Source organism: Carassius auratus, unplaced genomic scaffold (genome assembly GCF_003368295.1).
Source record: "Carassius auratus strain Wakin unplaced genomic scaffold, ASM336829v1 scaf_tig00021008, whole genome shotgun sequence".
Lineage (NCBI taxonomy): Eukaryota > Metazoa > Chordata > Actinopteri > Cypriniformes > Cyprinidae > Carassius > Carassius auratus.
In genome coordinates, this window is record NW_020525078.1 from 311,446 (window position 1) to 335,633 (window position 24,188).

General features: G+C 36.3%; 2 protein-coding genes across 5 annotated transcripts; one reads left to right on the forward strand and one right to left on the reverse strand.

Annotated features, from left to right (window-relative positions):
* The first annotated feature begins 4,230 nt into the window (after nucleotides 1-4,230).
* On the forward strand, nucleotides 4,231-15,550 carry LOC113076709 (RAC-gamma serine/threonine-protein kinase-like). Its single transcript, XM_026249395.1, has 15 exons — nucleotides 4,231-4,509; nucleotides 6,514-6,736; nucleotides 6,854-6,979; nucleotides 8,090-8,201; nucleotides 9,172-9,316; nucleotides 9,397-9,528; nucleotides 9,619-9,684; nucleotides 9,773-9,841; nucleotides 10,486-10,608; nucleotides 10,721-10,849; nucleotides 12,190-12,288; nucleotides 12,608-12,723; nucleotides 12,868-12,955; nucleotides 14,056-14,158; nucleotides 14,322-15,550. The coding sequence occupies exons 2-15, from the start codon at nucleotides 6,691-6,693 to the stop codon at nucleotides 14,405-14,407; spliced, it is 1,440 nt and encodes a 479-aa protein (XP_026105180.1). The 5' UTR covers nucleotides 4,231-4,509; nucleotides 6,514-6,690; the 3' UTR covers nucleotides 14,408-15,550.
* Nucleotides 15,551-17,420: 1,870 nt separating this feature from the next.
* On the reverse strand, nucleotides 17,421-24,183 carry LOC113076711 (putative tRNA pseudouridine synthase Pus10). Of its 4 annotated transcripts, none has more exons than XM_026249397.1 (18): nucleotides 24,105-24,183; nucleotides 22,585-22,711; nucleotides 22,271-22,483; nucleotides 22,102-22,188; nucleotides 21,883-21,917; nucleotides 21,692-21,803; nucleotides 21,556-21,617; nucleotides 21,276-21,321; nucleotides 21,116-21,180; nucleotides 20,950-21,035; nucleotides 20,419-20,544; nucleotides 19,951-20,007; nucleotides 19,741-19,817; nucleotides 18,508-18,563; nucleotides 18,293-18,410; nucleotides 18,061-18,203; nucleotides 17,697-17,796; nucleotides 17,421-17,588 (listed from the first exon to the last, which is right to left on the reverse strand). In XM_026249397.1, exons 1-18 carry the CDS (start codon nucleotides 24,128-24,130, stop codon nucleotides 17,550-17,552), a joined length of 1,575 nt encoding a protein of 524 aa, XP_026105182.1. In that variant the 5' UTR covers nucleotides 24,131-24,183; the 3' UTR covers nucleotides 17,421-17,549. The 4 variants fall into 4 exon arrangements, with proteins under 4 accessions (XP_026105182.1, XP_026105184.1, XP_026105183.1 ...); XM_026249399.1 differs by having other exon boundaries at nucleotides 23,884-24,105; XM_026249398.1 differs by having other exon boundaries at nucleotides 22,585-22,714; nucleotides 23,884-24,105.
* Between the last annotated feature and the right edge of the window lie 5 nt (nucleotides 24,184-24,188).

A 24,188-nucleotide genomic window follows, 5' to 3' on the forward strand; every position in this document is an offset into this window, starting at 1 on the left:
ATAAATAGGCTATAAATGAACTAAACCTCACCACCATTAAGCTCCTGAGAACTCGTTCAGTCTTTATTTAAAAACACTTTCCCTGAAAGTTTGAGTTAGAATAGTGTGTAAGAGTTTGAATTAGACACAATGAGGCTGTGAAAGCGACTGGTGTGTAGAGGAGTTTTTCTGTTCTGTGTGTGGTATTTAGTGTCTCCCATAACCTCTGTAGTCCCAATTAGCCACTTGATAGCAATTACCTTTTTAAAATCTAGAATAAAACATCAAAATATATTGATTTTGCCCCTAAAAAAATAAAATAATAATTATTATTATTATTATTAAATTAATAATAATAAAAAAAAGGTTTAAGCCTATTAAAATACTCCATCCCTGCAGCACTGCTAAAGCACTGGTGATTTATTAATTAATTAGAAACCCTAATGTGTGCTGCATGTGGCCTAAAGGATCCCCTGCTGGCCGTGGAGTGAACTGCAGTCTGTCAAACCATTGCTGGCACTGGGTAGACTGTATTTGAGCTTTACTGACAGAAAAACTGCAGAATTATGGAAGCCCATTTCCGTCACTGAATAAAAAATAAACAAATGTAATTGCGACTTTTTATCTCACAATTCTGACTTCTTTCTCTCAGAATTGCATGGTATATTTTGGCAATTCTGACTTGTTTTTCTCGAAATTCTGACTTTAAATGAAAAAAAAAAAGTCAAGTTGACTTTTTGTAAGATATAAAGTCAGAATTTAGAGAAAAAAAGACAGGATTCTGAGTTTATATCACAGGATTTTTAGGAAAAAAAGACAGAATTCTGTTTATATCACACAATCCATAGAAAATAGTCAGAACTGTGAGATTAAAAAAAAAATCGCATTAAAAATAACCCTTTTTTTTCTTTCAGTGGCAGAAATGGGCTTCCATAATAGCAAATAACCAGAATACACATTAAAAAAAATTCTCAGCTAATTTGAGAAAATGTAAACATTTTAATTCTTTAAAATATTTAAAAGGTGATAGGATGCAAAGTGAAAATCTCTCTTTTTAATACCAGTAGGTTTATGCACTTGTGTCTGTGTCTCACACACCTGTCCAGATGTGAGCTGACGGCATGCACTCTTGCGATCTGACCGGGATACAGTCCCAAAACATCTCGGCCCTGCCGGTGAGCACTGGACAAACACAGTAAACAGATCAGACAAACATGATGCACATAGTGAAACACGCTATCATGCATCAAATCAGTATATATATTTAAGCAATAATCCAGATCAAACTGGCAAAAATTGTCTGAAACATTCAATGTTGACATTTTAAGTTAAATTAGTATGATTGCGAATAAAAACGTTTAAACACTTTATTCAGTCAACATTAATGTCTGGAACTGAAAGCAGTTAATTTTGAAATGTTGGGAGTCAAAGACTCAAGCCTTTGGACATACATGTGTGTTGGATGGTTTTTGGTGTCCTGACTTTCCTTAAATTTGTGTAACCTCAGAGCAACTCCTGACCCGGCCATCCTGCACTGAACCCTTGCATAAAAACATCAGCTTCAGAAACAGGATTCTGAATAGATCTCCATGAATTGTTGATAGTTCAATATTCATTCAGTGATCCTCATCTTTAGTTTCTGCTGCAGCTCCTTGTGTCTCATTGTTTTTGCTAAATTTGAGCCACAGCTGAGGATATTATTTACAAGTCACAACCAAATCACACTTTCAAATGCAAACTCTTTGTATGAAAATAAACTGAAACCTGTTTTGAAAGACGAACACAAGGCGTCTTACCTGCTTGTGTTCAGTCAGCGTGCAGATGCATTTGCACATTGCATGGCTGAAAGTCAGTGTCCTTGTGAGAGCAATGGACAGCAGTGCTTCTGTTACAGAAATCTGACACAGAGACACTGATACTGATACTACACTCATCACATCAGTCAGTATCTGTTGTGCTCTGGGTTTAGTCTGACAGTCCTCCATAAAGTCTCTGTTTTATTCTAGAAGCTCTAGGTCTGCAGTTTAAAAGATGTCTCTTGAAGCAAACGAATGCAGCATCCAAGATTAATTAATAATTTTATACACTTTCCCTTTGCAAACTGACTACTATATTAGTACTTTTCCATATACTGCATTTGTGTAAATTTATATTTCATTTTATAAATATATAATTTTTTACAGTGCTATTGCTAATATCTGGAAATGTGTGTGTGTTTTTAATATGACTGTGAATTTGAGATGAAAATCTCCTGAAATTCAGAGTTGGAGGCTTATAGCAGATGCCACTTTCAGGTTTGTGTGTGTGTGTGTGTGTGTGTCTGCGTGTGTCTGCGTGTGTCTGTGTTTGTACTAAAGGTGATAATGAATTCAATTTATTCTTATGATATATTTTCATGGCTCCACTTTTGTTTACTTTTCTTACATTGTTTTTTTTAAATAATAATTAAAAAAAAAATTAATTTAATAATAGTAATATATCTAAATATAAAAAACATTTAATAAATGCAAATTTATTAATTTTAAATAAAAATATTATTCATATAACAATAATAATTAATTAATAATTAATAAAATAATTGTAATTTCTAATTATATATTAGATAATTTAGATAATAATTCTTACATATAATTAATATATATTAATTATTTAATTTATATTTATTTGAATGTAAACTTACAAATAATAATAATAAAAATGTGGAGTAATTTTAACAATTAATAATATTTTTATATAAATGTATTTATTAAAACGTGTATTTGTCACGTTTTATTATGAAGGTTGCAGGTGGTCTCCCTCTAGTGTTCAAGACATAAAACTGAATGTGAAGTCCTTATAAACTATGCACTCCACGTGTAGTCCAATCAAAAGATGCATGGAACAAGTTTATGAAAATAATTCCCCAAATTTGTGACTTTGATAGTCTAGAGGTTCAAAGAGTAGTTTGAGTCTTGGTAGTAGACTGTCCTTTGTTTTGTGCATAGCATTTCTGCATTCATTAAATTAGACAAAGGGCCCCAAATCCTCAATCTGTCCCGGGACAGAGGCGGGGAAACTCACTGCAGCTGGTGCTTTTATTATCATTTGACGCATATTAAGTGATTTTGGTGCTGTATGTAAATTTATGAGGCCTCTTCTCGGTCGGTGGGAGGTCCATTAAGCATGTATCATTCATATGTAGCGAGACCAACAAAAGCCTGGGAACGACAAAGCCAGGAAGAGGAGGAGGATGGGGGGACCGTCCGGTAAAAACGGGTCCCGGTGTGACGTCGAGAGGGTTCCTCCTCCCCCGTCCCACTGGTAGCGACTGAATGGCTGGGGGTGGAGACGAAATTACGAAGCCTACTATTGCGAAGGTCCAGCTCATTGATATTAATAAGCGCAGGATGACGTTGCACGCCGATCTCCCAATGACAAGGCTTAGTTTATGAATATCAATTAGCTACGGCAGACATTGTTTGGAAACCCTCAATGGAATTAAAAATAAATACATAAAACAACACACACACACACACACATATATATATATATATATATATATATATATATATATATATATATATATATATATATATATATATATATATATATATATATATATTAATAAGCCTTACAGTAATAAAGTTTATATCCATGGGTAACAAAAAAGAAAAAAGTGTATATTATAGAACTATTAATATTCTTCTGTCTCCAAACATTTATTTTTGTTTTTATCTATTTTTTCTATTAGATTGTGCAGTATAACTTTTGTATATTTCTTTTATATTTATATCATTTTTTATATTAAAAATTATTATTGATATTAAATGTATTTATATTTTTCATTATATGTGTCCCTGGAGTCTTAAGTAGCAATAGACAACAATACATTGTATGGGTTAAAATGATCGAAATTTCCTTTATGCCAAAAATCAATAGAATATTAAGTAAATTATGTTCCATGAAACTATCTGTTCCTACCGTAAATCTATCAAAACTTATTTTTTTTATTAGTAATATGCATTGCTAAGAACTTTATTTGGACAACTTTTCAGGTGATTTCTCAATATTTAGATTTTTTTTCTGCACTCTCAGATTCCAGATTTTCAAATAGTTGTATCTCAGCCAGATATTGTCCGATCCTAACCATACATCAATGCAAAGCTTATTTATTCAATCTGAATTAAAAAAAACGCAGAAGGTTTATCTTATGAATATTAATGAGCTCCCACTGACGTCTCTCGCTTACCTTCCGACGCTCGCCTCATTAAAATTAAGAAAGGGGCTTCGTCGTAGTAGGCTTCGGGAAATTCTCGTGCTGGAGACGGGGTGCGCCGTCAAAGCGCTCTCTGCATCGGGTTACGCCATCATTCATCCAGGGTCATTCGGTTCAGCGGGGTAACGGAGATGATGGCCACATCACGGGCGCGCGTGCCTCCGTGCTCCTCATGACCGACCGGCGGCGGCGGCAGCAGCAGCGTGCGGGTTTGGGTTTGTTTCACACCGGGCTGGCGTGGATCCGATCCCACCGTCTGGTGGAGCGTCTGCCAGGTAACGTACTGCGTGCCTCGCGTTGTTTATTTTCGATCCATCAGCGAGCAGCATCACGGACGAGGCCGAGCATCCGCTCCGGAGCATCACTGTCCTCCGCCGCCGCCGGGTGCATGATGCTCCTCGGCCTTGTCCGTGATGCTGCTGGACATAACAAGCGCTTATGTACACACCGAACGCTATTTTGATAGAAATGTACATTATAAACACATTCAGCCCACATCCTGCGTGGTATTATTGATGCGCGTGCACCATTTCTCGCATTTCGGACAAACAGAAAACAAGAGGCGCGTGCAATTCACATCCTCTGGTCTTAATGCATGCATGTGTGTTTGTATTGTTTGTTATCACAGCCGTGTTTTTGAACAAACATTAATTAATGTTCACATGTCCGTGGCGCGCTGTCAGTGCGCTTTATGTATTTATGATGATAGTGATGGATTATATAACAGCAGCTCTATATGACACAAAAGCCGCTGCTTCATTGTGGTTATTGTGATCTGTCATGTTAATTGCTGTCACATCCGTGTGTGTGTGTGTGTGTGTGATGCCCATCCGTGTCCGCCATTGTTTTTGTTGACATTGGTTTGGGTGGCTTCTGTTGTTCAGACATCTCGTTTTTTTTAACGACGGGAATTGTGAACCTTTCTATTCGACGTGTGTCAAAATGAGCTTCTTTTGTAAAGAATATGTTGATTTCTGAATTTAAAATCATTTTGATGTTTTCTTCACTTGAAGTCAAAAAGGTCTTTGTTTTGAAACCGGTATAGGCTAATATTTAATTTATAATATTTTATTATAATTTCTTAAAAAAATAAGCAATTTTGTTTTACATTTTTATTGATATTTAATAAAAACAAAATCTGTGTATTGTAATCAATGTGCGAGAAGCCGTTTGATTCCAAGATGATGCTAAAATATATATTTAAAAAAATGATAATTAAGTGATTTTAAAATCGTTGCAAGGTTGATTTGGAAGTTCTAAGGTACTGAAGTGAAATATTTGTTTCCAACGATGTAAGATTCTAAGACTGATTCGTAGCATAGTTTTCATTCTTAGATGATTCTTGACTGAAAGTGATTTCTACTTTTTGTAAAATTCTGATTCTATTCTAATTCAAATTCAAATTCGATTCTATGTTGCTGTTTTCTTTCTCCAGTGTTCTAATATTAATTTCATCACTCTAGGGTTCAGCAGCTGATTCTAAGATGGTTCTAAGATTAAAATATTCTATTGTTCATAGGGTTCTAAGATTCCTTTTAAAATTCTAATTTCTTAAATTCATTCTCCGATGGTCTTAAGACACTTATGTTGTTTTAGGTTCTGCTAAGATTGATCGTAGGAATCCAAGATTGGTTCTAAGATTGGTTCTGAGGCTGTAAAGGTGAAATTTGTGAGATTTTAAGGTTTTGACTTGAAATCAATTCTAAAATTATACTAAAATAATATTTTAAGATAATTGTCAGGTTGATTTCCAAGTTATAAATTTAAAATTATATTATTCTGAAGATGTAAGATTCTAAGCGTGAATCATTATTTTTAGTCAAGTTGAATGTGAGTTTAGTTTACTGTAAAATTCATATTTGAGTAGGATACATTTTTTTATTTTAGTATTATTTAAGAGTTTATATTGCGATGATTCCTAGAATTGATTTATTAAGGGGTTCTACAGGACGTTTTCTTATCATATTTGAAATTTGAAGAGGTTCCAGTGCTGTTTCTAGTGCCATGGGGTTGTTTGATAGGTTGATTCTGAGCTGGTTCTAAGATTATGTGGTTCTAAGATGAATTCCAAGGTTCTAAAGCCTCATCGTAATCTTCAGCTTCAGCATCCAGTGTGAGAGAGAGGAAGAGACGCACTCGGGAAGGGGCCGGAAATGTTTCCGTGCTCTTAACAATGACTTTATTTCTCATGAAAGTGTGTGTGTGTGTGTGGGAGAAGCGGAAGAGAATGACCCGTGTGTGTGTGTGTGTGTTTTCTCTCCTTTGTTGTTTCCTTCCAGGCTTAGTCACCACTGGAGTGTTTGAAGGGTGAAAGTGAAGGAGGAGGCTGAGACGTTACATCACAACGTGACCGAGAAAGTGAGAGGAAGAGTGTGAGAGAACTGAGAGCGGAGCGAGGGAACAGGACCAAACCGCCAGCACTGGACTGACCCTTGAACTCTGACCTCGGAGCCAACATGAACGACCAGAACGTAGTGAAAGAGGGATGGGTGCAGAAGAGAGGTGAGAAACAACAGCACTGAGATACTGATGCACCAATGAGTGTGTTTTAATTTATTGATTGGGAGTATTGCATGTTTTAGTGTTTTTCTGTGTGCTTGATGGTGTGGGGGTTTGCAGGTGAATACATTAAGAACTGGAGGCCACGGTACTTCCTGTTAAAGACAGATGGGTCGTTTATTGGATATAAAGAGAAGCCGCAAGATGCAGATCTGGCTTATCCACTCAACAACTTCTCTGTGGCCAGTGAGTCTCTTTCTTTCATTTTAAACAGGGTTATTGTAGGGAACTATTAAAAAAAAAAAAAAAAAAAAAAAAAGTAATAAAACTAAACCAAGATGGGGAAAAAAATTAAAATACAATAAATTAATACCTTCATAAAATGAAACCAAAATGAAAGAAATGCGTGACAAGCTATAAATAAAACCATAAAAAAAATTAAGGAAAAAAGCACAATTTATTATTATAATTTTTTTTAAAATAAAACTAAACCAAGATGGAAAGAAATAAACTTAAAATACAATAAATTAACTAAATAAAGCCATATAAATGAAGTTAAATTAAAATAAATTTCACAAAAAATAAGTTGAATACAACTAAACCAAGATGAAAAAAAAACATGAAAAGTAAAATAAACTTAGATGCAATAAATTAACTAAGTAAAGCCATATAAGTGAAGTAGGATTTAAATAAACTTCACAAAAAAATTAGTTGTATAAAATGAAACCAAAATGAAAAAATGCATGGCAAACTTCAAATAAAATAAATTAAATGAAACCAAAATCAAACGTATTTAAGCTATTTGCCACAATAACATTCTGATTTTCATTTAGTTTAACATTATGTACTAAAATTGGAGCTGATAGATAAACATTAATAAAGAAAACTACGAAAATTTAATAGCAAAAATATAAAAAATAAATAAAAGCTAAACTAATTCAAAACTTTAATAGAAAATAACGCTTTATAATGACACATAATTATACTGTGGGGGAAAAATATGTAAATATTTACTTCTAGTGTATGTTTTCTGTCAAAACAAAAGAAACAATGTGTGATGGACCTCAAGATTTTCCACAAACGTTTTGAGATTTTTGTTTTGTTGTTGTTTATTGGCCCTGCACTTTTTAAATGTCTGAATGATATGAGTGTGTCGTGTTCTTGGCAAACCCATCAGATCAGTTCTGCTGTTCTCCAGATCCATGACTCACTTCATTTAAAGCAAACTGGTTTAATTTGAGCGTCACATGCTGACGTCATCATCATGAGTCTGCCGCTGTCGTGTGAGATGCAACATCTTTAATTCGCAAGCATGAGTTATGTTTTTCAACATGCGTCCTCCTCCTCATTGGTCAGAGTGCCAGCTGATGAAGACGGAGAGACCCAAGCCCAACACCTTCATCATCAGGTGTCTGCAGTGGACCACTGTGATCGAGCGCACCTTTCACGTGGACACGCCTGACGAGAGGTACCTCACGCCCCAATCAAATCATGTTTTACATCCACTAGCAGCCCTAGTAAAAATCAAAGTATGACCTGAAATACTTCAAAAACAAGTAAGCACATTTTATTGGATTGTACTGCTTTCAATGTAAACAGACAACGGTGTGTTTAACTGTTTTAATTCAAATGTATCACCTGGATTATTTTAGAATTTTTGTTAATTGTAGCCTTTAATAATTTCATAATAATTTATCCCGAGATCGCCATTAAAATGATTAAAAAGTGAATAAATAATAATATTATTAATTAAAAAACTGGTTATTTTTAACATTAGGCTACATCTTTCCCCTCACTTCTTTTCTTAATAGTCATTACTAGATCAATGATCACAATATAGCTATTTTTCATTTGACCTTTGTTGTTATAAATAAGAACAGATGCAAAAAATTTAAGAAAGAAACAAGTGTATTACGTACTTCTTTCATTTTTCATCTAAACATAAGCATTCAAGTAAGAAAAACAAATAGTGAAATGTGAAAATCACTTTAGAGTGTCCATAAAAAATAAACTGATTATTAAAATTCCAAACGCGATTCAGTCAAGCAGCGAATTATTTCCTCTTTTCTTTTTTTTGATCACTGTTAAGCAGATCGACAATAGTGTAAAACACATGCAATGTCTTTTAGATGTTAACCGATTATGTGTGAATACTTTATTTATCCTACTGTAAATCTGTAGATTTTTGCTCAGAAAACGTACAAATAAAGATACTTTTAGATGTTTAATTACTATTTGGAGCACTGGGATCACTAGATAAGGGCTTCTTGAACTAATGTTTGCGAAAATCTCACATTTGGATAAAATCAACATTTAAAAAATTGTTTTTTGCCCGCATCTCAGAATTAGCCAGGGTGCATTACTACTCATTTTGCCAGCACTTTTTGCCCCGGCCAATATATCGCTCTATCACAACTGATTGCACTTTTGGTAACCAGGGATGAGTGGGTCGAGGCCATTCAGATGGTGGCAGACAAGCTGGCCAAACAGGAAGAGGAAGGAATCCTGTGTAGCCCCATCTCTCAGATCGAAAACGTCAACGAGGAAGAGATGGACACATCGACTAGTCATCACAAACGAAAGGTAGAGCCCGAGCCAGAGAGCCGGATCGACGGGGTTTAACGCACAGGTGCTCATTCTGACCTCTCTCTCTGGTTTGACAGACAATGAATGACTTTGACTATCTGAAGCTGCTGGGGAAAGGCACATTTGGGAAGGTGATTCTGGTGCGAGAGAAAGCCAGCGGCACATATTATGCAATGAAGATCCTGAAAAAGGAGGTTATTGTTGCCAAGGTACGAGAAGTGATTCTCTGAGAACGGAGTGAACTGAGAAACGCTGGGCGTCAGCTGTGATGAACTCCTCTCTGTCTCTCTCTCTTTCAGGATGAAGTTGCTCACACGCTCACCGAGAGCAGAGTCCTGAAGAACACTAGGCATCCCTTTCTAACTGTGAGGGATGGCACGGCAATTTTAGTTTTGTTTCCTGTATTTAAAAAAGAAAAGGGCAATTTTGAATGGTTTGTTCTCTTTCCTGCAGTCACTGAAGTACTCGTTTCAGACGAAGGATCGTTTATGTTTTGTTATGGAGTATGTGAATGGAGGAGAGGTAAAATAAAACTTTTTTTTGAAGGTGTCTTGATCTTAAAACATTCGAATGAACTTTCTTACAACTTACAAAATGCCTTTTTTTTTCAGATAGTGAACAAATTTGCAAACCATTTCTTTTTTTTACACTTTTTTTTCCCCCCAAACATTTTAAACTTGTGAAAATTTCCCTCCAACATTCTAAGAACCTTCTTTTTGAAAACCTTTTGAACTTTCTTGCTTTCCTTTGAATCATTTACAAACTGTCTTTTCAAACGTAGATTTAAATTTCTAAACGTACACATTTTTACAACTTTTGTTCTTTCCTACATACGTTGAAACTTGTGAAATGTGCTTTTGATCTCCTAACCTTCTTTTGAACTCTCATTTAAACCTTAATTAGAAATTTCTCTTGAACCTTTGTCCTTAAAATTTCACATTTCTCTCTTCCTTTCTAACTTCCTCTTCCAAACTGTCATGTTTAGCCTTCTCTCCATATTTTAAAAACATTTTCACACTTTCTTTCCAGCATCAGATTTTTCTTTCTTTAAAGCTTCTCAATCCTTCTGTCATGTTTTATTTCAGTTTCTTTCTCAGTGTATGTGAGTGTGCTGCACATTTGGATTTCGGAGTTCTGAATATTCCTCTTTTTTATAATTATTGCAGCTGTTCTTTCATTTGTCGAGAGAGCGCGTATTTTCGGAGGACAGAACCCGTTTCTACGGCGCTGAGATCGTTTCTGCATTGGATTACTTGCACTCTGCGAAAATAGTTTACCGTGACCTGAAGGTGAACACACACTGAACAGAGCACACAGACCAATATCAACATTTCCATCCTATGATCCTCAGTTATTTTCACCATTATCAGATATGTCTGTGATTGGTGTGTGTTCTTCCAGCTGGAAAACCTGATGTTGGATAAGGACGGTCACATAAAGATCACTGATTTTGGCCTGTGTAAGGAGGGCATCACAGACACGGCCACCATGAAAACGTTCTGCGGGACCCCCGAGTATCTGGCCCCTGAGGTACGGGATGTTTGCTCTCTTTAAACGCAGCACAGGAAACACACACGCTGGGTTCAGTTTAATACAGATGACTGTTTAATCTGGAACAGGGTCACACTTTAGCTAGTGTCTGCACACAAACAGCAGGCTGTACACAAGACTGAGCAGCTCATGGGTAAAAATAGAGTGAACAGAGTCAGACAGTGACCCGCTGGCCGTTTAAGCCCAATTTTAATAATCAAATACAGTACAGCATGTATAATCAACAGCATGTGGATGCTGTAACGCTGATGTCATGATCATAACTGTATGATGGAATCATAAGCCAGGCTGTTTTTCCATCATTGGACTCATTTAACCGGGTTTCATCTACTGATGCTGCAATAATGACTGAAGCATGCAAGTGACTGGTTTTGAGAGAGAATATAACTGTTTCCGGATCAGCCATCAGGTATCTGAGGATAAAAATAATCAGCTGTTGGAGACTGATCATGGATCAGATATTTTTTCGATCAGGTATTGAAGGATAATGTCATTATTGATGAAGAATTGGAGGATATTGGAGGTGGTTTGTGATCAGTTAATGGAGAATGTGTGATTTTGATTGATTATTAAGGTTCTTTTGTATGCATTTATTAGTTTTTTTTTTATATTCATCATCCTTTCCTAACAAAATGCTTGCTACGGATGTGAAAACGCAGAAAATTGAACCTGATACAATTTTTTTTTGTGACTGACAAAAGTTGCGGAGGCGGTGTGTAAAAGTGATTTGACACAACGGGAGTTCATTTTTTATTTTATTTTTTTATTTTTTACGTGCGAATATTTCAGATGATATTTCATCACTGTTATGCATTAGAGACTAATAGAGTTATTAATGGAAATATTACTGTGATATTTCATAGATTATTAGAGAGTAATATAATTATTAATGAATTGGGAGATTTTTTTTATTTTTGATAGGATATTGGATCTTAATATAAATATTAAGGAAGTTATTCATGTGATTCTGTTTGATTATTAGACGCTAATATAATTGATGTGGAATTGGATAATATTAATATGATTTTGGATCGGTTATTGGAGACTAATATAGCTATTAATGAAGAATTGGAGGATATTTATGTGATTTGGCTTGATTATTAGAGACTAATATAATTATAGTGACAATGTGATGTGATCGTTCATCACGTATGTTATTGGGTGTACATTAGTTGGAGGTGTAATTATAATGATTTATTCCTGTGACTCTTGATAAAGCTGTGCAGGCGAGTGATGTATTGATTATTGATCAGGCGTTTGAGAATGATAAGTGTTGTAGTTGTAGTTGTATCGGCGTGCTCTGTGCTTTTATTGATCAGGTGTTGGAGGACAATGATTACGGGAGAGCGGTGGACTGGTGGGGTCTGGGAGTCGTTATGTATGAGATGATGTGTGGACGCCTTCCTTTTTATAATCAGGTATGACTCACTTTAAACGCTAACACCACAATAATAAACCTCTCATCTGGAGGCTTTTTAAGGCTGCATTCATTTGATCTAAAATACAGTCAAATCTGTAATATTGTGAAATAGTATTACAGTTTAAACCAAATGTTTTCTATGTGAATATACATTAACGTATAATTTATTCCTGTGATCAAAGCTGTATTTTCAGCATAATTTCTCCAGTCTTCAGTGTCACATGATTCTTCAGAAATCACTCTCATATGCCGATTTGCTGTAATACTTTTTTGAGTACTCACTGATAAAATTAGCTAAGTTTCTTCACTGTCTTCAGGACCATGAGAAGCTGTTTGAACTGATTCTGATGGAGGAGATCAAGTTTCCCAGAACCCTCTCTGCAGACGCCAAGTCTTTACTGTCTGGATTACTCATCAAAGACCCCAACAAGAGGTCAGTGTGTGAATGTGTGTGAAAGCCTTTCTGGGTGTGTTTGTTTCTGCTGACAGCATCATCGTCATTTCAGTGTGAGAACACCAGATTAAAACTGACTGTGAATCATGTAATGAACATTAATCAGCGGTTTATTCCCTGAAGGCTCGGAGGAGGCCCGGACGATGCAAAGGAGATCATGGGACACAGTTTCTTCGCTATGCTGGACTGGCAGGACGTCTATGACAAAAAGGTATGAGTGTACTTACAATGGGGCGAGACGTTTAAGAGCTCGAAAGCAGAACGTAACACTATCGTTCTGGGCTCAGTGGGAATTATTTGAAAGAAATGAATACTTTTATTCATCAAGGATGCATTAAATTGATCATAAGTGACCATGGCAGTTATAATGTTACATGAGATTTCGGTTTCTGTCGTATTTTCTGTTCCTCAGAGAATCCTGAAAATAAAAATAGATCACGGTTTCTCCAAAAATATGAATTGGCACATCAACTCTGATAATAATCAGAAATGTTTCTCGATCATCAAATCATTGTATTAGAGCAGGGCTCTCAAAATGGCTTTAAAACTAAAGTCGAATTTTGTACTGGAATATTATCAATATTCAAATTACATTCAAATTTAAAAGGCATCATTTCAGATTTTGGTTTCTCTCTTGAGGCCACAAGAGGGCGCATCCAGGAAAATATTACTAATACACCTTTCTTTAGCAATAAAATAACAAGACTACCTTTTAATGTTTAAGTTAATGTTTCTAAATCATATATAATTAAGATACTTAAACACTTACATACATGATGCTGTTATAGTTTCTATGTGTAGTTTAATACAAAGGACTGAAAACCAATAACAAATAGTACTTTTTCATTTAAAAACATGATGCAAAGTTGACCGTGCATGAATTTACACGTCTTTCTAAACATGCAGCTCTTTTGTGTGAGACGCGAGTGCAACGCTGATAGATGTCCATCTAGAAAATGCCATAAATATGCATTCTGTGTGAACGGCTTGGTTTCAGTTTTAATGTTCACAACATTGATGCTCTCTTTTTCCGCAATGTTTTAAATGAACAATATCCAGTGGCTTCAAGTATTAAAATGCAATCACACCAACATCATCATCACATCTTGTGCACCATTCATTTTGCTACCTGACGCACACCTAAAATTCAGTTTTTACTGTATTTTGATCACACGAATGTAGCCTTGGTGAGCAGAAGAAACTTCTTTCAAAACATTTTAATAAACTACCAACCCCTTGAAGGTATTTTTGTTAAAGCAGATTTGATTTGTACATGATTGTGTATAATAAGCTGCTCTCTCTCTGGTCCAGCTGGTCCCACCGTTCATGCCGCAGGTCTCGTCTGAGACGGACACCAGGTATTTCGACGAGGAGTTCACGGCGCAGACCATCACCATCACCCCTCCAGAGAAGTGTGAGTGCTCTCTCTCTCTCTCTCTCTCTCTCTCTGTGTGTGTGAAGACAGGCTCATCTTGCCACAGGAACAGGAAGTTCCCGTCGGTACACATTGTAAAAAAGGCATGGATAATTTTCCGTCTGTGTGTAGCGTAATGTTTCCCTCTCTTCCTCCTCCACAGACGACGAGGACGGGATGGACTCGGCCGATAGCGAACGCAGACCACATTTCCCACAATTCTCGTATTCGGCTAGCGGGCGGGAGTGATGTCATCGAATAACGGCCTTTAAGGAGCCTCGTGTAGTCATGCTAGAAAGATCCCCCCCCCCTCCTCCGTTTAATTACCGATAGTCATAGCAAGTCGTTTTTTGTTACTTTCTCTCCATTTTTTTGTGGGACTTAAAAGGGGTTTTGCACAGTTGGGTGAGACTTGAGCTGGTCGACCCACATTAAAAAGTCTCGTACACTTACAGCTTGTTGTTTACAGATCATGGACAGTGTTTTTCGGGAGGAGGGGGTATGATTGAACAGTATTGGTCAAGACCTGGAGTGTTTTTTTTTTTTTGGTTTTTGTTGAGCACTCCTTTAACAGAGCCGTTGTGGGGAACAAACCAAAAATGTTGCCTTATGTGTGTGGATCTCATCAGACAGACCTGTTCCTGTGGGGCTCACGAATTTCATTTTGTTCTCGCATTTTTAGCACACACACATACCCTTTTTTTTTTTTGTGCTTTCGGTAACAGATGAAAACGGAGAAAGGGGAAAATGGACTCTAGTGTTAATAATATCTGTGTTTCTCTTTTAGTTTTATCCTCACGCTCTGATATGAAGGTTTCCGTTCAAATACACAACCATACAACAAACTGCCGTTACTGTAAAGGTCTCTCAGGCAATTCAGAGCACAAGTGTGAATCTCACGAAACACGCCAAGAACACGTCTGTGTCGTATTTCACTGCAAATCCATAAAGAAAATAAATCATATTTTGCATGAGGAACATGGAGCATATTTTTAATATCATTTAGATGTTTTGTACTGCAACAGTTTCATCACCAACAAAACTCTCATCACTGCAAATACAGAAATATGTAATAATAATTCTTATTATATAAAATATTATAAAAAAATAAAGATAAGTATTTTGGTAACACTTTACAATATGGTTTTATTTGTTTAAATCAATGCACAACAGTAGTTAACATGAACTAACAAAGAATAACTGTTAAACAGTATTTATTAATCCTAATTTTAGCATTAACCAGTGCATTTTTAATTAACAAATTATTTTTGTTCACATTAGTTAATGCACTGTGAACTAACAATACATTTTTAATTAACTGACAAAAAATGATGAAATGTTGTAAAAATATTTTGCACACCGTTAGTTGGTAAATTAACTAAAGTTAACAAATGAAAGCTTGTCAAGTGTTACTAGTATGTACTAGTATTTGTATTATTGGTATTTGTTGCTCTGACTTTGAAATAAATCAAAAAGTATTTTTATCATATATATAGTGAATCAAAAAAATCTGTGATTTCCATACATAATTAAAAAAAATTGCAAAAGGTAATGGGAATAAAAAATAAAAAACAATACTGCAAAGTAAAACCTTTGGATTAATTATAGTAGTAATTAATTACAACTTTTTTGTGCATTATGAGAATGAACATTTCTGATTATTTTGTCAATGTGCAAAAATCTTAATAGCCCTATTTTATTTTATACTAAATTCAAATTTCTTGTTTTTATCTTTTTGATTTTTGGTGGGAAATACGACCTGCGCATGTTTTCGTGAGATTCAGCCACTAATCTATCCACCGCTGTGGTGAGACCCGCCCAGATCTGAAGCCCTCGCCTCTGACACGCTTTGTAAAGCTCTCCAGGACAGACGGGTGAAGACTGGTGCTGGGCGGCGCTCATCTTCACTGTACAGAGCTCCAGGTGTGTGTCTCTCTCAGCAGCACAGAGAGAGACCAGCAACCCCTGACCCTCACTTCTCAACACACACGCTGGACTGTTCCTCAAGATGTAAATACTAACCTCTCGCTCTCTTTTTACCATTACTGTTACATCACCTTTATTCTTTTTATTTTTGCATAAAGAAGTTATGATCCTGTCTTGACAGCTGTGGAAATCTTATGGATGTGTGATGTTTGGAGTCAATACCAAGACAGATCACAGACTCATTATATGTGCAACTGAGCCATGCAATAGCAGTGTGAATGACCCCTGACCTTTGACCCCCAGCCCTCCTGTGTGTGTGGTGTACATATGCAATGCCTTCTGTTTGTTACGCGTCACGGCCCGAGTGACTAAAGTGAAAAAATATGAATTAAAAAAAAGTGACCGAATCATTGGAGGAACGTGTATCATGTGGGTGTTTGCATGGAGACGGCTTGCTATGGTTTCAATCCCATCCTGTTTGTATCTGATCCAGTGAACGGTTCTTCATAGCGAATGATAGGAGTGTGTGTGATTGTTCGTTAAACTTTCAGTTATTTTCACACGCTGCGAGGCATTCGGTCGGACAACGGGAAACCCTCAGCGGATTTTCTACATTTTGTTTTTTGTTTCAGCGTATTTTTGTACTATAGATGTAATTTGGTTGTATTTATTTTCATATGTTGGGATGAAGGACGCTGTCGGCTGCGTTTATTAAGTGCTCTCTCTCCCTCATTATTTTTTTATACCTTTCCTTTAGTCTTTGGCCTGTTTTGTTTTCATACCAAAACATTAGAGCAGGTGCCCCGTAGAGGACTTGCATTGCCATTTGGTAGTATTTATTTTAAGTTATATTAAAATGTTCAAATTTCTTAGTGGCTCCGTGTGGTATTTTCTAGATTAAAGTTGTGATGTAATATTCTTATTATAATTTATATATATATTTATATATATATATATATATATATATATATATATATATATATATATATATATATATATATATATATATATATAAAATATAACTATTTTTTTATTACATTTATGTATATGTAAATTAATTTTTAATTATATAATATAAAAGTTTGCACTAAAAAATAACAAGTAAAATTTTGAAGCTGCAAGGGTCTATGAATGCACTTTTATATGTTAAATATAAATGAAGCCACAATATATGCCTTAATATGTTTTTGTTTATATTTTATTATAACTATAATATCATTATATATGCAGGATTTAACCTAAAATTTACAAAAATGTAATCTGAAATAAATCCATAAACCAGCTAGTCTGTTACTAGAGGAACATGACATTAAAAAGAAAAACAAAATTAGGCTGTTTTATTAAAGAAAATGCATTCAAAGCCATTTGCTTGAATTCAACCAATTAGCAGTCAAACTAACAAAGAACTGTATGACAGGAATATATAGTCCTGACATACATGAAACTATTCTCGAAATCCCAAATGTCAATCTGGAATAGCAGGAGGCCAGTCGATGTCGACAGACTGAAACACACAGACAGAAGGATCAAATCTTTGAGATGACCTGAAGAGCTACCAAACTTAGCATGCAACCGAAGCAGTTCTTGATATTCCATATGAACTAAAACACACCTCGACGTCCAGCTCCAGAATATCAGCGTCCGTTTTCATGAGGTCGCAGAGGTTGGGTTTCGTGCGGCCGAAGTCTCCGTGCACAAACTCTTTAATGTAACTGCAGCGTTTTGCAAGTGAAGGGAAACCAATGCAACAATTTCCACAAGAATATATGAAGCAGCACCACTGTTTTCAACATTTATAATAATAAAACATATTTCTTGAGCAGCAAATCAGTACATTAGAATGATTTCTGAAGATCATGTGACACTTAAAACTGGAGGAATGATGCTGAAAATACAGCTTTGAGCAAACGAATAAAATGCATTCTACAATATATTCACACAAAAACCAGATATTTTCCTGTGTTTTGTAAGGATACGTGCCGGCCTGTGTGCACAGCTTTAGGGTGAAGTGGTGTTTGTCCAGGTAAATGGTGCTCATGGAGTGGATGAGTCTCTGTCGGACTGCCAGCGGCCGGCGATGAAGGACTCTCAGTGGAGTCTTCTGAGCGATCCTCAGATCCTAAACACACACACACACACACACATTCAATCTTCAGCACGTCTCTTCTCATGCGTCCAGCTCAAACAGGTCAGAAAGTTCAGCAACACCTTGATATTTGCAAGGAATTCCAGATCAGGGCTGTCGATGGCCTTCTCCGTCCAGATGAGGGCGCTGTAGGTTTTCGTCTTCTCCTCTTCACCCTCTTTCATGCGGCTTGTTGCATCTCTGGAGATACCAACACATGCCTCAAAAAGCAGTTTCTTACATAGATCTTTCAAAATAAATAGATATTTGTGCTTATATGCAACACACACACACACACCTGGTAACGATCTGTAGGTCTCGTACTCTAATTTTATCAGACGACTGGTTGATTGTCTGTGGGACAGAAGACAACAGGAGCCAAAGTTCACATGAGCAGCTTTGTGGTTTCAATATATTTTTGTGAGCATGCGACTGAAATTAAAGAAATGGTAAGCCTAAAAAAAAAGAACATTTGCAAAAATTTACTCACCCTCAGGCTGGCATTAATGCATTTTAAATTTAAAGGGGTCATTGCATGCCCATTTTCCACAAGTTGATATGATTGGTAAGGGTTTTAATGAAAAGTCTATCACATACTTTGGATAAAATTTCTCAATGGTAGTGTAAAACAACACCCTTTTTACCTTGTCAAAATCATGTTCACACCAAGCCGTTTCTGTGCATGTCTCTTTAAATGCTAATGAGCTCTGCTGACCCCGCCCCTCTCTTCCATGGGTGACCAGCTGTTCTCTGAGAGACTGTAAACTTAAGCTGCATGACTTGCTAACTAGCATATTATAAGGAAAGGCAATTTGCAAAGATTAACAAAAAAAAATCCTTTTACTCACTTCTTCTGGGATCACGAATGATTCAGGCGAAAATATGAGAAAGGGGATATTATTTATAGGGATTAAAACAATACCCGAGTGGGGTTTTATCATTATAGGGTGGCTGTGTACACACAACGCCAAAACACATTTATGTTCAAACAACATGTAAAAGTGATTTTTGCATCCGACGACACCTTTAAAATTTTGCTTCTGGCCAAAATACAAGTCTGCTATCCATAAAAAGTCTAAAAAGTATATCTGTTCTCCTCTCACATCAAAATCTACCAACATTACTTGTTTAGAATGGTTTCAACCTGTGCTTGATCTGTGCATACTTCTCTCTTGATTCAGACCAAGCGAAAGGCTGGAGAAAGCAATATTATGGACAGAGGACTCATATTTTAGCCAGAAGCATTGGTTTGAATTTAAAAACATATTAATGATGGATTTGTTTCCTACAGACATGCAGCTTTTCACTTCACTGAAGACTGAAGTTGTGTGGATTACTTGTGGATTTTTGTGATGTTTTTATCAACTGTTTGGACTTTCATTCTGACGGCACCCATTCACTGCAGAGCATCCATTGATGAGCAAGTGATGCAATGCTACATTTTCAAAAGAAACAAACTCATCTACATCTTGGATGGCCTGAGGGCGAGTACACTTCCAGCACATTTTTATTTTTGGGTAAACGTGTGCACCTCCTGTAGATGTTTGATTTCAGTTCTGCTGAATTTGGTTCGATGGGGGTTCAGCAGCTCCACAGCGAACGGTCGACCTGAGAAACCACACAAACAACACATACATTACGACATTTACATGACCACATCAACACAAACCTCGACTCTGTAACATATAAAGGAAACAGAAACAATTACGTGTGGAAATACACAGTTTCTGTTGTGTTTTACCATTTCCCAGAGTCCTCACGTCCACATCCTCCCGTCCTGAAGATGAGAAGTTAAAACCTACATGGAAGAGACACGTAAATTACAATTAAATTACATTAACAATGACTTGCTGCCACCTACTGGTGGCTTTCATTTCACATTTAAAATATGTTACTACTATTTAAGTCATTTGAAATAACAGTATTCAATGTTTTGTGTTTAATATACCACAGACTCAAAATATAAATAAAAAAATCCCTTTATATAAGGCAAACCTGCTCATAAAATGTAAAAATTAATTTCAACTTACTGGGGGGAAAAAAGTCATTTCTATCCATATGAACTGACCACCACACATAATATGAAGAATATCAAAAACTCTAGGAGATTTGTCCACAGCAGTCCTTAAGGTACCAGCACTATGACACACTCAGCAAAATATCATCTAATTATAGTTATCAATAAAATCACCCACACATAGATGCTTACCGTCAGCTCTGAAGGAGGACAGGAGAGGAGCAGCGATCAGCTCCTCCACCGATCCGTCCATCCGTCTCTCTCCATCGATCACCCACGGCGTCTGCGGCAGCTCCCGCGAAAACTTATTATACCGACCTGCAGAGACAAGTTCAGAAGATGTTCAGAAAGACATTACTTTTATTCAGCAAGGATGCATTCAATTAATCTTACGTCACAGAAAAGACATTTATAAGGTCTCAAGAGACCTATATTTATAAATAAATGCTGTTCTTTTGACATTTCTAATCATTAAAGAATCCTGAAAAAAATGCAATATGTTTTCCACAAAATTTTGAAGAAGCACAACTGTATTCAGCATTGACTATAATGCTTCCTGAGCAGCAAATCAGCACATTAGACTGATTAATTAAGGATCATGTGACAATGAAGACTGATGTAATGATGTTTTAACATTTTAACATATATTCACATATAAAACAGCTATTTTAAATTGCAATATTATTTCACAATAAATATACATAGTAGCTTTTTTGGCCATACCTGCTATGAAAACAGATGTGTGGAGACATGTGGTGTCCAGTGCTGTACATCTAGTGTTTGCTTTCTTTGGTGGACATGGGTAATGCCTGCACAAAATAAATCACACACTGAAAGGGAACGGCCAAAAACTCAGGTCTCATGTGAGCAGGAAACTGAAAACACACACCTGCTAAACTTCTCTTCAGAGATCTTCTCCAGAGCTTTGACCACCGCCATCCTGGTGAAGATGGACTGAGAGACAAAGAGGAACGCAGCTACACTACTTTCATATTCAAAGCGGTCTCACTTGATTTTGAAGACTAGAAACACAACATGGGAACACATACCGCTTTGTTTTTGGTGGGTTTGAAACAGTCTGGACATGCATTTGCTCTGTACAAAGAAAGAAAGACGCATCTGTTTTGAACAGGAAGTGACATCATATGGACTCATTCTACATAATTGCAAGACCAGTAAATTCAAATTCATGCATTAAGCAAACATCAGAATGCAAAACGTCTTAAACGCTCCACTTTCAACAAAAATTTTAGTATCGTCTGCTCAAACCTGCCACAAAATTTATAGAAAAATGATTACACAAACACTTCCTGTCATTGACCCACGTACAGGAAATGACAGTCCTCCTGTGTTTCTGGATGTATAAATCCGACGCTCACTTCACATGGACTCTGTGGATAACAGAACCAAGAGATTCAATAACAGAATCGTTCAGAAAGTCAGAGTTAATGTGAGAAGCACTAACATTGGCCACGACAGCAGCTCCCAGTTCCTGTCCGATCTTTCCCTGTACGGCCCACTTGAATGCGTCCTTCACCTGGATGACATCCTCTTTACCCAAACACATGCTCTTCTCCCTGGAAACACAGCATTATGGGACTTCATACGGATGCTGCCACCGCTAGGGATGATGGGAGATGTGTGCTGCTTACGTACCTGACTTCTTTTTTGACATGCAACCAGCAGGAATGCTGTAGATATGCACAGAGAAACAGATTTTCAAGCATAAAATAAAAACAGAGCCATGCATCTTGAAAAATAGAGTAATAGTACCCTATTTGATGATCCTGAGTACAAAAATATAGTTCAATCATGTTTAAAATTTTTCATAAATTTTTGTGTAGAAGTGTGATGTGCTTCAGCAAATAGACTCACCTCTCTGACGGACATCTGAGCGGGAAGAGAAACAGTCAGCACCAGACTGTCAAACTCATACTGTTGTTTTTTCACAGCATCTGATACCTGCAGGTAATTAAATTCATAAACTATGTTCACACAGCAGCAGAATACAGATCAGCCTGATAAAACTAAAAAATAAAAACACCTGTTTGGCAAAAGTGGGATCACAGAAGTCCTGCAGGACTCCTAAGCAGACGGGACAAATGTCTGAGTCCGTCTGCGCTGCTGTGACAGAATCCTCATCCGTTCTCATGCGTTTGTTCGGCGGGGCGTCGCTGGATTTCTCCTCACCAGAGGCATCATGGGACTCAGGGCTGTTTTCCTCACTGATGAAAGCCAGAAGCTCCTTGTGTAAGTCCTACAAATGGGAATGTTCATTATAGACACATACACACACAATGATGCAGCTATATCACACAAAACCTGGTGATCTGCAGGAAACGGTTGGACGTGAGAGACCTGGGAGGATCGTCTGTAAGCGGAGCTGGTTCCCACACAGCAGAAGCGCAGAACGCATCTGACACAGCAGCCGGCGCACAACAGCTTTCTGACGATGGGCCTGTCCTTCTCTTTGAGGGACAGCATACTGCTGAAAAAACAAGAGAATGAAGGCAAAATATAGCATTAAATGTTATGCAAATTTGTCCTAAATAAATTTGTCCTTATAACATTTAAAGATACGAAGACAAAAACTTTGGATTAGTTCTCAGGATGCAAAACCAAAGACAGAGTCTCAAAATGTGTAATAATGCATTATGCCAATTAAAAAAGACAATTTTTAATAAATATATGTTAGTTTGTTAATTAGGTTTATGTATATGTATATTTATACTAAGATTATTTTGTTATAATTACCATCAACTTTTTTTTCATGAGAATCATAGTTTCACAAAGTCTGAGCATGCTTTAGACTAAAACATATCATTAAATATAATGCAATGTGTCCTTAATAAATGTAACAGTGTTTACTGATGTGATGAATAGTTCATATAGGATGCTAAACTGAAAACACAAACTCTGTTTTTCGTTTTATTATGCCAACTGAAATCTAATACTTATTCAATCTATAAAAAATAATTTTGTATTTCCATGTATCATGAAAATTTGAACATATGTATCTGTTGTTAATTACAGACAACTTTTTAATGAGAATCATATTTTAAAAAAAATTGTAGTTGTGTGGCAAACATAAATTGCATACCTTTAATATACTATTAAATCTTATAAAATGCCACAATATTTACAAATATGTGTTTTATTGTTATTATTATCATCACTTATTCTGAAAATCACTCCAAACATGTACAATGCATATTGTTTAATTTGCAACAATGCATGTTGTTCAAATCTCAAGAACTCTAAAAGGACCTATATTAGTTTTTATTTGTAATGATTGAGTCTTACACTTTGCTCAACTACATGCCATTTATGCTTTTTTTGCGTTATTATTATTTTCATTAAAGCAAACTATTGTCTAGCATTTCCGTGAATTCACATCAGTGATGCTTTAATTATATTGTGCAGATTCGCTAATGCAAAAAAAACAAGAAGAAGAAGCACAGAGATGGAGACAGATCAAAATAACATCATCATCAGATAAGAAAAGGACAAAATATTTTGGATTTCCATGAAACGATGTCTATAACAGGACATCATCAGAGCTACATCAGTTTATGACACAATATTTATATAAGAAACAGAAACGGCAGCTGTATTATTGAATGAACGGGCTTTAAACATGTTCATCGTCCAGCTTACCTTCACTGGATCGCTTCAGTGCTTCAGTCAAAGCTCAGTGAAAGAGACAGAGACACACGTGTGTTTATGAACACAGCTCACTGTCTACAACTAACTTTATATTGAACCAATTGTACAGAACCTGCACAGATTTCTATTTTATAAATAATCTAACAAAACATAAAACAATGACATATATGTATAAACGGGCGTTCTTGACCCACTATAAAACATTTCCTTACACTGAAACGGCATTCACGCTGGGCATGTTTTAAGACACCCCCTAAACGTCATCCTCACGCGCCGCACTGTCACGCTCGGGGTCC